The sequence below is a fragment of the Tribolium madens genome, unplaced genomic scaffold (genome assembly GCF_015345945.1).
Source record: "Tribolium madens isolate multiple individuals breed KSU strain unplaced genomic scaffold, Tmad_KSU_1.1 Scaffold_96;HRSCAF=242;Tcas5.2_LG5, whole genome shotgun sequence".
NCBI classification, from domain to species: domain Eukaryota; kingdom Metazoa; phylum Arthropoda; class Insecta; order Coleoptera; family Tenebrionidae; genus Tribolium; species Tribolium madens.
Window position 1 is genome coordinate 3,973,239 of NW_025401068.1, and position 15,513 is coordinate 3,988,751.

Below are 15,513 nucleotides of genomic sequence, written 5' to 3' on the forward strand. Positions count from 1 at the left end.
ACAAAATTTTTTTGTCGCGTGAGCAATAAATAAGTCATAGAACTCAACGCAGATATACTCCGATCTTTTTAAAACTGTTTAACACCGGAAAAATTTCTTTAATCTTAATTGCAGGTAAATGTGAACACAGGTGTTATTAAGAGGCCGTACAAAGTATATACTAAGGTTTCCTTTACATAGGCAACGTTTTTTATGTTTATGTTGAAACTCGGATATACCTAAAGAGCATAATTTTATTATTGTAATTGATTTTTATGAAAAGAAATGGAAGTCGAATCATCGATTTATTTTTGGTGTGGAAAACATGGTAATTAGAAGACAAGTTAGTCATCGGGCATACAACTTCAACTGATTTCAATATTTATTATTCAGTTATATTTACAATTTATTATAAGGACACAACTTTATTTAAATGATGCTCCTATAAATCGCAGATTTTGTTAATAAAATCTGTTTAAATCGTCTTCATTTGCTTTGATACAGTGAGTGAAATTCAAAAAGCTTGCTGTTTGTGAGCTTTTTCAGTGAAGCACTCACACTTAATTAAACATAACTTTCACTTTAGGGGCGTACTTCCATATTTCGCGATTCATTGCATATGTGTTAAAAGTGCTTTCACATTTAGGCATTTTACAAAATTCAGTAAATGCAATAAACAAGGGCGAAATGTGGCATGTTGCATGCGAAATAGTTTCTGACATATTTGCTTTGGTGTATTTACTTCTTATCTTGATTTACATTACTATTATTTGCCGTTTTCGCTCTACCTGTAAATGCCAGATCATTTTTTTTTGAAAAAAAAACACGTTTATTGTTGCGGAAATTTTGTTGCAGAGGAGAGAGCGGACTTTTATGTTTACAATTACTTTGCTGCATTAATTTTTCTAAAGCAGTGTGAAAATAAAACGCCGGATTTTTGTATGAATTATTTTTGTTTTCATTTGCATTTTTGCGTATTTTGTCGTGGTGGTGTGAAAAGTTATCGCTCTATTGTCGAACAAAACAAAGAGCACTTTATCGTACCAAACATTAATCATAATATTAAAGGATTAAAGTTATTGGTGGGATTTTTGCATGGGATTTTATTAGTGGAGTGAGCTCTCACCTGTAGTTGGAAAGTTACACCATCAAAATGACTAATGAAGTTTTGAAAGAATATTTTTCCTTCATTAATCTAAACTAATTTCAGTAATAATTCAAAAAGGAAGTAAGTTGGTATGTACATATAGTATCTATTTGTTTTTTATTATAAGTTTTTATTTTTACAAATAAAGTTAAAAAATTTAATACCTATGCATTATTTATTATTTATAATATTCGGAAAGATTTTACTGACTTCGTAAATAGTTGGTATAAATAACATTAGTAAGGTTAATATTTTTACAATGCACATAGTTGTTATTTGATTATTACTTTGTAAAATTGATTTTCTAAAGAAAAAGTTAATTTGCTTAGTGTTTATCTAGTGTATGCAGATTGGGTCGCATTGTATCGTTCCTATCTCAACCAACCTGGGTTGGAGTAATTAAAATCTGTGATCAAAATCTATGACAGCCTTTCTCAAACTGTAGTCCCCAGATAAGAAAGGATTCTATTTAAATTGTTTTCATTTTTTTAATTAATATTGAAATGAGCAATATATTGAGTTTAATAAATAAGTCTATTTAAAAGAACTAATTTGATTTTTTTAACTAATTTATCAATTGTAATTTGTAATTTATTTATACTCTACAAGAACACTTATCTACGACCGAAAGTTTGATGAACGCTGAAACTTTGGCAAACACTCATCTATAAGTTTGAGACTATTTAATGTCGAATACTCGTAGAACAAAGTAAATCTTATTGATTTGATATTTTTTTCAGTACAGTACATATTTTAAAAACGGTCAATTTTGTTGCATTTAATAAAACGAAATTTTATTTGTCTTAAAAATATTAAAAAAAAAAATGTAGTAATAGATTGGACTTTTTTAAAACATTAAAATTACCAATAATTTTACACAAAGAAAGTTTATTTAATTTAATTTTATTTATTTTATTTAATTTTACTTTAATCCAATCTATTGCTGAAATAGAGACTCTGAGCTTTTAAAAAAACATTTTTATTGTTTTGTAAGTTAGTCTATGGATAGGATTGAAAAAACATCTGGAATAGTAAATTATATTAGATTATTTTCTCTAAATATGTAAGTTTGTTTTGAATGAAGGATATTTAGATACACATAAAAGTTTGTAAAAAATATGAGTAAATGTTAAAATTTAAGTATACTTACAGATGTATTTAAAAAAAAAACATTTGTATCAAGTGTACGTGTTTGCAATTTAATGTTTTGTTTTGTTATTCAATTAAAAAAAATTCTTCTGGAAATAAGATTTGCAATATGTAACAAAAAGAAAAAAATTATATCTACAGATCAGACGCTTTAATAAACTTTTATGTTTTTGCTAATTTACTATATACGAGTATTATTCTTTGCACACAGGGATTTATACGGGGTGATTCAAAAATTTGTGGCATAGTTTTAACAACGAATATCCCTCTACAAATGAGAATAGATAGCACAGTATTTATTAACCAACCTCAAAAAATAACAAAATTACAGTTTTCCAAAAATCAGTATGAAAAAATTATTTTCTGGATATATTTTTGTTATTCTATATCCGATTATTATGAAACTTTTAACGTTTAGGAACAAAAAGACATTCTTTGATATGGTGTAAACGGAAGTCTTGTAAAAGCTATAAGTATATTTCAGGTGGTAATAAAGCCCTTTCAGTTTTTGGTTCATAACTTTTTTTCGGCCAATTAACTCTTATTTTTGATACCAAAAATTGACTGCCTAATTATTTTTTTTTATAAAAAAGGTACTCTTGTTTCATATCGCCAAAATGTACCGTTCACGAGTTGTTTGGGTTTAAACTAAACTCTACACCGCTGCAAAATCAGAATTTTATGTTGGTAATGAAAACATGAATTGATGACGCAAGACTACCGTCGTGAACATATTAATGATAATAAGTATAATTTGTATAATTAGTAAATTCTACTTTACTTTGAATTTTTACGATTAAAAAGATCTTCGATTCTGTTCTCAATATTGAATAAGATGAATTTTTTGACACTCTTTATCTTTTGTTTATACATTTTTTAGTGTTGTCAACTTAATGTTAAACCATATGGAATGACATGATATTTAAAGATTAATAAAAATAGGAAACAATCGTAATTAAAAAATACGATCCTGCAATAAAAAGGACAAAATAGTAAGTAAAATTAAATATCAAAAAGTTTTTTTTTACAAATTGTAAATTGTTTTGTTTGTGACTTTTAGAATTAGTACAAATAAACATTGATCTTGTTCTTAACCAAATACTCTTCCAGATTTTTTTGGTGGCTGAACAATTTTTTATTATTAAAAATTTGGCTCTTTCGACTTGTACTTGTTTTATTTTACATATTCGGTTTAGATTGAGTAGTGTAAATGTTTTTATAGTCTTGACTGCTTAATCCTGCAAGTTTACGACTGCAATGCAGTCATTTATCATCTCCAGGTCCGATATAAATAATTGTTACGGAAAGTAATTATTTGGAGGAATCGAAATTGCGGTATCGGTCGTTATAATTGCAGAAGCTTGTTGGCACACTGGCCAGATGTGATATTAAATTGATTTATTGTGAGTTACAGAATGGGTTAATACTAAATAAACAACGACTAAAGTGATATCTAGCAAAATGCTTCGAAACATTAATTCTACATTAGGTAAAGTAAATTCCTTTAGATCCGACAAGTTCAGCTAGTTAAACTTTTGTGGTTAGTCGTGTGCCGTTATTAGAGGACGTTTTGTGCTTAACAACAGATACGACGGCTATTGTGTTCATTTCAGCACTGCGAGGTCGAGGCTTGTCAAGATTAGTCCTGAAATTGACAAAATCTTGATCTTGGAGAGAAAAATGAAACTCTGCAGCTGACGCATGATAATCGTTTAATCAGTTAGAGGACTTTTGATGATCCGAACTTATTTGAAGATGCAACCTGGAGAAAATCTATTCAGTATTCAGCAGAAAGCGATGATCGGTCATCAAGATTTCCTCGTAGAAGCGGTTGACTTCAACAGTTTACGGGAATTCAGATATTAAATGAAACGAAACGGAAACATCTGCAGGTCTCATACACTTCCCAGATACTCAGCGATATTAAATTTATCACTTATGAAAGTATTTTTATTGCGAGCAATTATTTCTAAAAACGGTACTTTTGTGACAGCTGTAAACAATATGTGGTATAGTAAGTGAAATTAAGACTTTTTTTGTGGTCACTTTCACATTGTTGGAGCAAAAGCAGTGAGTTGAAGACGGCTTTGTCAGTGAAAAGTTCCATTTATCTCAATATTTTCTTTAAAAAAATTGCTTCACTGTTCTTAAATGAACATGTAGTCAAAGGAAGTGACTCTCATAATGCACTTAACTGTGTTTTTCATCCTTGCGATCCTTGTGGCTAGATACAATTTTAATAAACTTGGATGCTTTTCAAAAGCTGCTAAATATGTATTTTTTTAACGAATTAGGAACACTAATTAAAATTAGTCGCAAACGTGCACATACTGTAAAACTTGTTTTTTTCTGGTTTTAAGGTCGCGTTTTATCCGTTCTACAACACTACGGTTTTGATCAATATGATTTAAGCTTCGGCTGATGTGACGCCTTCGTGTCCTGATCGGTCTTATTGCTTGCGACACGACTACCGCATATTGACACAGGTTCTGCGATAACTCAGGATTATAGCATGGCGCAACACAAGCTTTCAAGAATATAGATCCTATCGTTGGTCTTATTTTTGCTCTTAGAAGCATTTTTCTTTCAAACTCTTAGTTTTGCAAATTATTATAAATTTGAATCTATGAAAGTTTATCAAAATTTTGGCGGTTGACTCAACAGCTAATTTATTGTTTAACTTTTTTGGGCGAATCTATGACTTGTTTCTTATTTAGATAAGATTTTTGTAAAAATTTTTCACTGTATTCTGTTCGTTATTCCAAAGTTTTTACTCAAAACCTCTTTTCTGATTTTGTTGAGTAAGACAAGATTAATTACTTTAGAAATTGTTACTATACCATCTAATCCAGTGCATAAAACTTGGACTAACTATTGTTGCAACCACTGTACTTTAATTAGTTTACTTAACTTTCGTGACATTTTCGAGCAAGAGTCAAATATGGCAAATTGTGGTGCTTGCAAAACGTTACACTTTAAAGTTTTCTCTTATCTCGTCCACTTCTGCATTTCCTGTAATCTTGTCTTTTGTGCGTAGGAGTTCCCTCAACTAAGCTTCTCTTATTTGACAGTTTCGTAACAAATTACTTGAAAGTTTCGGGGGGTTATAAGGGCTATAAAATATTCAGGTGTTATATGGAATCGTAGATAGAGTTGATATATGGTACATTTCCACAATTTCGTGTTGTATTGATCGATGTGAAATTCTAAATATTGTCTATTGAGCTATGCTAATAAGTCAAGTGTCCACTTTCATGTGGCTGAAGAGATGAGAAGTTGCTGCAACACACTACAAACTTGATCTGGATTCAAGCGTCTGGAAAAGATGAGGGTGTGCTCTATTTTGGCTAAGGGATTACAATGGAAGTGATTTATTAACACACATTTGGCACAGTTTTGTTCCAATAAAACGGGTCAATGTGTCTGCTTTTATAGCTTAAATAATGTTTTTGGAAAAAATATCTGGTCTCGACGCTAATTACGTAATAAAACAGGGTGTGATTGTTTGTTAATTGATGCAGAATTTAAATTGTGATTTAGTAGATTTATTTATTTATAATTCTTTATTTTTGTTATATTTGCTGCTGTTATTATTTTTTTAGTGTGTACAATTATCTAAGTAATTTTATTGCATGTTTTATCAACGCAGGAACATTTAGCCAAAGTTAATTCCTGCGGTCTCTTTAGTTTAAGTGGTGTCATTTTTTAGGATTTGTTGTGTGTTGTTTGACTTTGTAGTGTGAAATGCTTTTATCTAGTAAAGAAAATATTTTTTTAAATCCAACTCAAAGGCACAGAAAAATTCTCAGCACCGAAATTAATTCTTGTTTACGACAAAAAAAAACATTTCTTACAGAGTAAACTAAAATAATAACTTCATATTTGTCTTAAATCAGTAACAGAAATATCAAGATTATGACATATCGTATTTTAAGCAAAATAAGTGATGTATCGACTCAGGACCAAGCTGTTTAAGCTTTATTTTTATATCATTACAAATAAGTAATATTGAACATAGTCATATTAGGTTGCTTCAATTTTTATAAAAATTCTTTGAAATACAATAGTTTTGATTTGTGCAGCATTAAATTTGTTTATTAATAATGGGAATATGTTGCTTTGTTTGTTTTTGAAATGCGATTTCATGTTCTCCTTTGATATTTGTATGTGACATTAATTTAATTTTCAGTATTGTAAATAATTGAACACATTTTTTTTTCAATTTAAATTAGTACCAGGTAGTGTTCTATTAACAAAACTAATATCTGAAAATGAATTTTGCTTGTTTCATGTACTAACAAAGGTATTATTGACACGTGCTGGAATTTTGGAGCATTGAGGGTTTTCGAAGTAGAAACCTTTGTGCTTTCTAATATTGAATCCAAATACTTGACATTCTTAAAACAATATTATCTTTAAAACAATATATTTCAGCAAAATGAATATTTTATTCTCTCCAGCTAATGCAAGCTATCAATTTTAAATAACCGGGTCAAGCTAATTTTTCACTTCCAACTCGTTGATTGTTTTTCAATATGCACACAAATTTTTAGATTACATCGAAACCGTTTCAGCATGGTGCGTTTTAGCGTCGCTTTTAGATGAATAATTGCAGAAAAACGAGAACGTGTGAGTGATGCTCACATTAAAAAAACGTGAGAGAATTTGCTCATTATTTTATATAAATTAAACGATAAATTATAGGAGTATAACTTGAAATTTAATCAATTTTAGATTTTTAAAAAAAATTCAGAAGGAGTTTTTAATGTGCAATTATGGTACGAGTAATTTCCCGAGTTTAGCATTAAAGTTTCATAAATGAATTACTTATCATGTTTTAGATAAATTGTGACGTGAAATCTAATTTTTATATTGCAAGCGTACTATTTAATCATATTTTAATTAAAAAAGTCAAAACCACGAAAAGATAAAGCTAAGTAAGTCAAAGTAGCAACGTATGCGTTAGAAATAATTATACGTATAAAATGTCTATTATTAATTTTTGTTTTTTTATTATTGTAAGTATCAAAAAATCTCGATAAATGATAGAAATACTGCACGTGAGGTTGTAGAGTCCGACAACTTGATGCCAATTTTTCCCTCTGGAACTAGGATTTGTTAGCTTTTGAACTTGTTCTGTGACAAAATCCCATGCAAAACTTCCGCTTCAGTGACAAACGTAAAGATGAAATCTTGCGTGTTGGCAAAGCCCGGAAAATCGCAGTCTCTAAAAGGATTTTATTTACTGGTGTGCGGTGTTTTTCGTTGATTCGGTTAATTGTGTCGATGAGTCTTGTTCTAAATGGTGTAATTTTTGTTGGCAGCTAACGTACTCGTGACGATTGCACGTTGGCTAGGAAGTAGCCCGAGGGATGCGCGCTGGGGAGGAATATTCTGAGCTGGCTGATTTAGGCAGCTCTTATCTAGGAGGAGGCCGTTACGGAGGCACCGCTTGGACTCGCACTCCGGGAAGAACCCGGAATAACACAATGCCTGCTGAGGCCGAAGATGTGCTCGACCCCAGCGGCAGCCCCAGGGGCCATTCCAGGAGCCGCTCCGGTCTGTACTATTCTCCTCCTGGCACTTCCTACACTATCGTCGAGAGGCCGTCGTCTGTGATGCACCACCACTCTTCCAGAGATTACAATACGCAGCATTATAACACCCTCACTAGTCCCAGGGGTACGTATGCTTACCACTTTTACCAATTTGGGAAAAATTGAGCTAACATATACGTTCGTTTAGAATTACAATGTCGTATAAACCATTTTTTAAATAATTTGCGATATTCAGTTATCTTACTTTTTTAACATCAGATAAATCTAATAAATCCAAAAAATATCTTATCTTAGTTAGCTGTCAAAAAAACAACGTTGTATGTTGTAAACATAAAAATTATTAGAATTACACTGTTGTAAAGTCTGTTTTTTTTTTAATGGAAATTACTAAGTCAAAATTTTGGTGAAAAAATTGGTAGCAGCTTGTTTCCATAGCCACAAATTTTGTTTGCTTTTTGTTTCTGTCTCTAGAAATTTTGTTAAAAAATTATGGTTATGTGTTCCAATTGAGATGTTGTCAAAATTTTGACTTTTATGAATCTTGTGTGCCTGTTTGCTCTTTGAAAGCGCTATAATTGAATACCTGAGGACAGACATCATTACCTAAGGTCTAAAGACAGAATGCAGTGCCAATAATTTTGATAGAATCACACTGTAAGTAAGTACAATGTTGTGGACAAAAATAAGGTTCTTGCTACAAAAACTTTGAAGAAAAAGGATGTACAGAAAAAAGTTATTTAGCAAAAGATTCAAGTAGGTATTATGATGATTGGCAATAAATTTTGCGTAATTGATTGAAATGAGCTCAAAGTTGATGCATTTTATAAATTCTTCTTCAACTTTAGTTTCAAAATTATTACTTTTTCAACTCATTCCTCAAAAACCGATGCACAAGACACTAATTTAATTGCGTTCTTTCCGAGGTTCTTTCTCATTTATGTTTATTTTGTATTCTTGTCGATTTCTACCTAAAAATTAAGAATATTTAGCAAACCTGCATTACAAATTGCGTCTACATTTTAACAAGCCCTTTTTCTAACTTCTTGCTTGCGAACTATTCGTTTCCAAATTTCGAAAAACTGTTAGTGTACCGAATTTGTTTCTTTTTTGGTGTTTCGACTCTAATTTTCTTAGACGATTTTTTGTGTTGACGTTTAATGACATTGTTTTCAAATTAATTCAAAAAACCGGAACTGCCAACTTCCTTTATTAAAATTACCATGAATGAATTTACTAGTGATGCCAACGTTAAGATTGTTTGGCATTTCCATTTAAAAAAAAACAGACTTTATGTACATTTGAATTTCATAATGACTGATCTGATCTTTAATAATTTGCGTACCTCAAAATAAAAATTCACTTTTGTCATACGCTATCACTTATTTTTTATATAAAAATGCAGAAATAGGAACACTAAGGATGAAGTTTTCAACCCCAGAAAACTCAGCTCGCCAAGAAATAGACAATGTGCATAGTTGCATAGAAAAAGTTTAAAAAAAAGCAGTTTTGCTGCTTTTCTATGTTTTGGAAAACATCTTTACAAAATTCCTTTGAAACCCCAAAAATTTTCTCGAAGCTCAGCGGACTATCTAATCAAAAAATTAAAACAATTAAATTAATGATGAAATGGATGCCAAAAAAAACAAGATATTTTCAAAATTGTGTCAAATATTTAACAAAAAGCCTCAGAACATAGGTAGTTAGTTATGTACAGGTAATCTAGTGTAGTTCAAGTTGTAGTTCAAGTTGATTCAAGTTTTTGTTGGTCCCATTAATTTGTATACTATAAAAAATTGTAAATTCAGTTTCGTCCTTTTACCTGTATTTATTGTTTATTTATTGGAATTGAGGTCAAAATAACGAACTTTCTTTTTGTGCACTAATTTCGTGGTTTCACTTTATCAACACTAAAAGATACAATATTCTAAAACTGCATTTATATTATTTAGCGTTATAGTTGGCGGTGATATAAGTGTGTTGTCAACGGACCACACTTTTTAATACGCCCTGCGAGGTGTTAAATGTTATATTAATAACTTTTAATACGATGGTTCGTTCACAATCAAACTTTCATAGATAGTTTTGACGCTAAATTTAAAAAAAAAACACCCGTTATGATTCTTACCGTTACACAACAATTCGAAAAGTTATTTTTGATAAAAGATGCAACACATGTAATTTGAAAAAACATTTTTTTAACAACAGCAAAGTAACATTGTTTTCGAAGACGTGATAAGTTAAAACTACAAAGTTATATCTCAAAGAGGTAAGTATGAGTTTCTACATTGTTTAATTTTTGTGTAATTTTGTAAGATCCTTAATAGCTTCAAGTAACTAGAAAGTTTCTAAATTAATATTTGTAATGCTTTTTGATCACACAAACATATTAGAACAAATTCTGACGAATTGTCACATACTAAATCTTTAAAAATTAATATCTCTAAATGGTTCTAAATGTACAAATGACATTGTAATCTGTAATTCCAAACGAACGTAATACGAAATTTGGGAGAAAAATAGGATTTTTTATTACTTCTTCAATAATTTTACAACATGACAAAATATAGAGTGAGAAAAAATTAACTACGGTTTACGAATGTTGTTTATCGAATATTCATTTTTCATTGAACCTTTTTCTCTTTTTAATTTCATGACGTTGTACCAAATTTCTAGTTAATTTTTGAGAAGCACACTGATCAAAAAGAAGAAAACAGAATTTTTATAGTTTATTTTTACGCTGTTTCAAATGTAGACAAGTTTCATATTTTTTCTTAAATAAACAGAATCTGAAAATATTTCAAAAAGTTAAATTGATTTATTATTTTATCTTAACTTTACAAAATCTAGACATTTATTAGTTAGTAACAATTATTATTATTTTAATTAATATTTTACGATTCTTTTGTTCGATTTAATATCAGAAAATATCATTATAAATCTTTACAACATAATCCACTGTAGATTCATTCTGTTATAACTTATTCATAAAATTAAGTGCATGAAAATATGATATAGTAGCACTAAAAGTAATGTCAGACATTAAACTGCTTAATGGTACAATTAAGTATTGAAATATTTATGTATTCAGGGCGTCAAAAAATCTTAAATACAAATTTAATTCAAAAAGAAATCGCTATACTACACACTAATTTACAAATGTAATAACAAAATTTTAATCAAGATCAAATTCATAGTTTTGTTTAAATTTCAAACTGGTTATGTTACAAAGTAAATAATCTTTCATCTCCCACACACACACATTTTCGTTGCGTAGGCGTTTTCATCTTTTTAAAGATTAGAAGCCTACAGAACTTGACTCAAAGGAGAAGAGAATCAAAAGAATCAATACAGCATCCACAATTTTGCTCTATGAGTAAGTATTTCGAATCCTTTTTGCGATTTTATTAATATCCTTTTATTGCTTAAAATAAAAACTAAAGAAATGTGTAATAAACTCTTACAGTTTACTCACGAGTAGCAAAAAAGTTACGAGCGTACCAAATTGCAGTATTTTGGAGAAGTTTGTGTGTTTTTGCCCAATCGAATATTTGAAGCGATATTTAAATTGATGTTTCGTTTGAATTTTAACAATTTTATTCCACAGGATTAATAAACAACGTGTTTGTATTTCATGAATAGGACGTGATTCTTTTTGAGTATGTGTTTACATCATCAAAATAAATTTTGTGCTTTATTACGTTTGTTTGCTTTCATGTAGGAGATAGTCAAGGTTCTTTAAAAAAGTGTGGATAAATTTGTAAAGCTTGTTGGTTGATTTATTTCCTCTATAATTCCCATCTGAGATCAGTTTACTTGTCTGTAATAACTCAGTTTGTGGCGGTAACATTTTACCAATAATCTCTCAAATCCGTTTTCGGAGGAAATAAAAGTTGTGTTAATTAAACCGCAAAACGCGAAATGCGCGTCGTTATCAAACTCTGTATTTAAATTTAGTCTGGATTTGAAAAAGTTTAGATTTATACGCAAAGTTTTGGTTTGAGGTTGCAAAAAATAAGTTTGGCGCCTGATGAAATAAAGCTTTTAGACTGCATCGAAACCCGGCGCCTCCACCAAAATTAACCAAGTGAAAAACGCGATAGAAAATCAATACAATTATTTATAACTTGTCGACAAATTTCATCAGGATTATCACCTTTTGTTGTTTACTCAGTTCAAACTATTTTTGTTTAAATGGCCACATAAATCGCCAAACCCATTTATCTTAGTGATTTATACAAAAAGAAATGTTATTTCCAGGTACGTATCTGGGGTCAAATCCTAATTTCAGCACGGCAAGCAGAACAACACCAAGTAATAACAAGAAACGGCCGATATCTCCGGAACAAGTTCTTCGTTTATTCGGTAGCAATAATCAATCAAACACTAAATTAAATCCAGAAAGGCCGCGAAGGTCTCCAGCTAGTAGTCCTCCTTCAACCACACACCAAGTTAATTATCGAGCTCCCTACGGCCCTAGCATACATGAACTGTCAACGAGAACTGTCACAATGGTTAGGGACCCCCAGGATGGGACCCACGGGTTCGGGATTTGTGTCAAAGGAGGGAAAGACGCAGGTAAAACGTGTTATCATATTTTATATGCTATTATTGGAGTGATTTGCATTTGAAAAGAATCCATTTTGAACAGGTGCCAATTGAATCAACAGATGAAAGAAGTCCTGTAATTTGTCTTCTCAAAGACGGTTACTTTTGATAAAAATACAATTTTAAATTTGAGAATAAGACCTCTACAGAAATGATTATTGAAAGAGAACAAACATTTAATTTACTGCTTCTGGAATAAACCGGATTACCATCTATCTGCTTAGAATTTCAAATGAATACTTGTATCGCGTGCACACATTTTTGTGTATTTATTCCTGTACAAGTCGACGATTAAAATAGTTTTTCCGCTATTTTTTACTACGATTTATTACCACTCGGCTTCGACAAACGCTCTTATTTTCCGGTATAATACCAAATTTGCGTCAGCCAATATTTTACTCTTTGTCCAATGACATTATTTTCACTAACAATTTTTAAACTTTGATGAAAATCATACAATCAGGTAAAAACTTTTCTACATTTTTTATAGCTTATGGCTGTTAAAATTATCAACAAGAATAAATTATGTATGAAAAAATATTTTATTTTGTACTCAATGTTAAAGAGTGCTTTTATTAGTAGATAATAATTTCGGTAGATAAGGTAGACTTATATAGTTATTTATTATAGAAGACGATAAAGATTGTTTATCTACTCGTGAAAAACGTCCACTCGTGACTTCGTCACCCGTAAACTTAACCTTTTCACTTGTAGATAAACAATTTCTTTATCGTCTTGTATAATAAATAACTATACTTGTGCTACATGTTTTTTTATAGGTTAAAATTATTTAATTTATCTAGAACAGAGCTTTTTTATAATTGGTCAAAATTAATTTAATCATAAGAGATAATTATAAAAATAACTTTTTTATAACAAGTAATGGTAATAAGTAATAACATTGTTATGAGGGATGTGGGAAGCTGATTTATCGATTTTCCTAAGCCTCTGCAGCTGTAGAGTCGAATATTAGATTTTCCATTTGGTTGTGTCGTGTTTTGCCGATCAAATTCCGAAGCGATTTCCTTTTGAATCTAATATTTCAATTTTAATTAGGCGTGGGTGTGTACATCTCGAGGGTGGAAGAAGGCAGCGTGGCGGAACGTGCAGGATTGAGGCCTGGCGACTCAATATTAGAAGTTAACGGAACACCATTTACCGGCATCTCACACGAAGAAGCTTTGAAGGTAATTTTTACCAAAAACTTTGAAATTTATGCTTGGAAATGGCTTCTAAAGTCGGTTATGATTTGTCAAAGAGAGGGAGAATTTACGCCGTAGTGAATTTATGGCTGTTGTAATTGCGTTCTTGTTCATTGAGTTCGGGAAACTTTCAGGAGAGATATTCTTGCGTGTGAATTCCCATTAACGAGATTGGAGATTTTCAATACACAAAGGGATCGGAGCGAATGACACAATGAGACCAATAAAAAAATCGATGCCGGCTTTACGTGGCGTACCAGTAACTGGTGAGAAATTATTGTGAGGGAAATATCACGACCGTGGCGAATGACTTCGTGCACGTTTAATTGCATGATAATTTCCTTCAGGTTAGAAAATTGAGCTTATTTTAAAATATTGGCCATTAGAATAATAACTACGTGCTACCAACAAGGCTTTTTGCGTGTATGAATCTTTACAATATACCACTAAATCAACAACCTCCAGACATTTATGTTTTCTCATGTTCGTTATTCAAACCTTTAAGTTTTATTTTTTTTTAAACAAATATAACACAATATCATTTTAGTCAATATTCCAGTTTGGAGTTTTCAATTTTAAAATTCTAGAAGAATTTTACAGGTTGTCTCACTTGAATTTTTTTAGGCAACTTCCGAATTTTTGATTACTGAATATTGAAAACTTAAATAAGACAGTGAATGAGACCATCTCAACTGGAACATCCTGTACAATGAAATTAATAACTTCTTATTTAATAATGCTTTCACCTTATTTGTTTTAATTTTTTTTTAGGTTTATTAAAGAGCTAAAAGTAGCTAAAAAATTGGCTTATAAGAAATATTTGAAGGTTTGTACGAGTATAACCAAAGAAGTTTTTAAAATTTGTAAAATTTAAAATTTTGTAGTTATCGCCATATTTATGTATGTTTTGAGGTATAAATTGTTAAACTTTGTAAAGATTATTAATTTAAACTAGTTATTAGAACGGTCGAATGAAAATATATATGAATTTATCAAAAGTTTTTTTAAAACTTTTGTTTTCATTAAAAAATAAAAAGAGTGTCATCCTCATTTGTTTTTCTAAACGTAGAGCTTAATTAACGTGAGATGACGAGCCTTACGCAACACAAATTTTCTGTTTTTAAAAAGCTCGTTTTTTACGTGAGTCAGCCTGTATTGTTTTACGAATCTACATAAATTAACGTTTTTTGTTTACTTTAATTTGTTAACTTTTTGATTTCATTTATAGTTAAAATTACATAATAAAAAACAGTATCCACCTGCTAACACATGCTTTATTTAAGGCTTTACTATTTATAAAGTTTTAGTAAAATATATGTATTATGTTTATGTTTTCTTTCACTTTATGTACTCTATTTTTAGTACAAAATTTTATGTTGACCATAAAACGCTCGTTCTAAAGAATAATAAAATTATATGAACCTTGTTATCTGACCGATTTCGTGCTTAAATATAACAAATATTTCTTTAACTTGGTCGATTATTTATCTGAAAACCTATGATTAAATAAATTTTAGCCTGATTAAGTGGTGCATGTGATAGTAGAACATAATCGCTTATAATAGGCAGTTTAAGTAAAATGTGAAGAAAACATTGCGTGGTACACACTACTATAATTTGGAAGCGAGATTTAATTGAGTTACTTATATGTTTTTCAAGCAGAATATAATAATTGGCTGTTATTTGCAAATTTTCAATTTTGTTCTATTTGGTTTTGCATGATTTTTTAAATTATATTTATTTTGTTGAAGGTGGAATAGCTGTTATTTCTGTGTAAATTCGTTATTATTTGACCTCAAAGAGAAATGTTTATTATTACAGTTAACTTCCTGAGGGATTTCTTATGTTTCAATGTTATTACGCAAGTTTGTTC

General features: G+C 30.2%; 1 protein-coding gene across 1 annotated transcript in view; it reads left to right on the top strand.

Moving 5' to 3' along the window:
• LOC123012404 (whirlin) overlaps positions 1-15,513 on the top strand; it is a 62,924-nt gene that overhangs the window by 3,239 nt on the left and 44,172 nt on the right. Inside the window, exons 2-4 of the mRNA XM_044410289.1 lie at positions 7,600-7,957; positions 12,091-12,408; positions 13,495-13,625. Of these exons, the coding sequence (XP_044266224.1) occupies positions 7,648-7,957; positions 12,091-12,408; positions 13,495-13,625 (759 nt within the window). The 5' untranslated portion in view covers positions 7,600-7,647. The remainder of the gene's footprint in view (positions 1-7,599; positions 7,958-12,090; positions 12,409-13,494; positions 13,626-15,513) is intronic.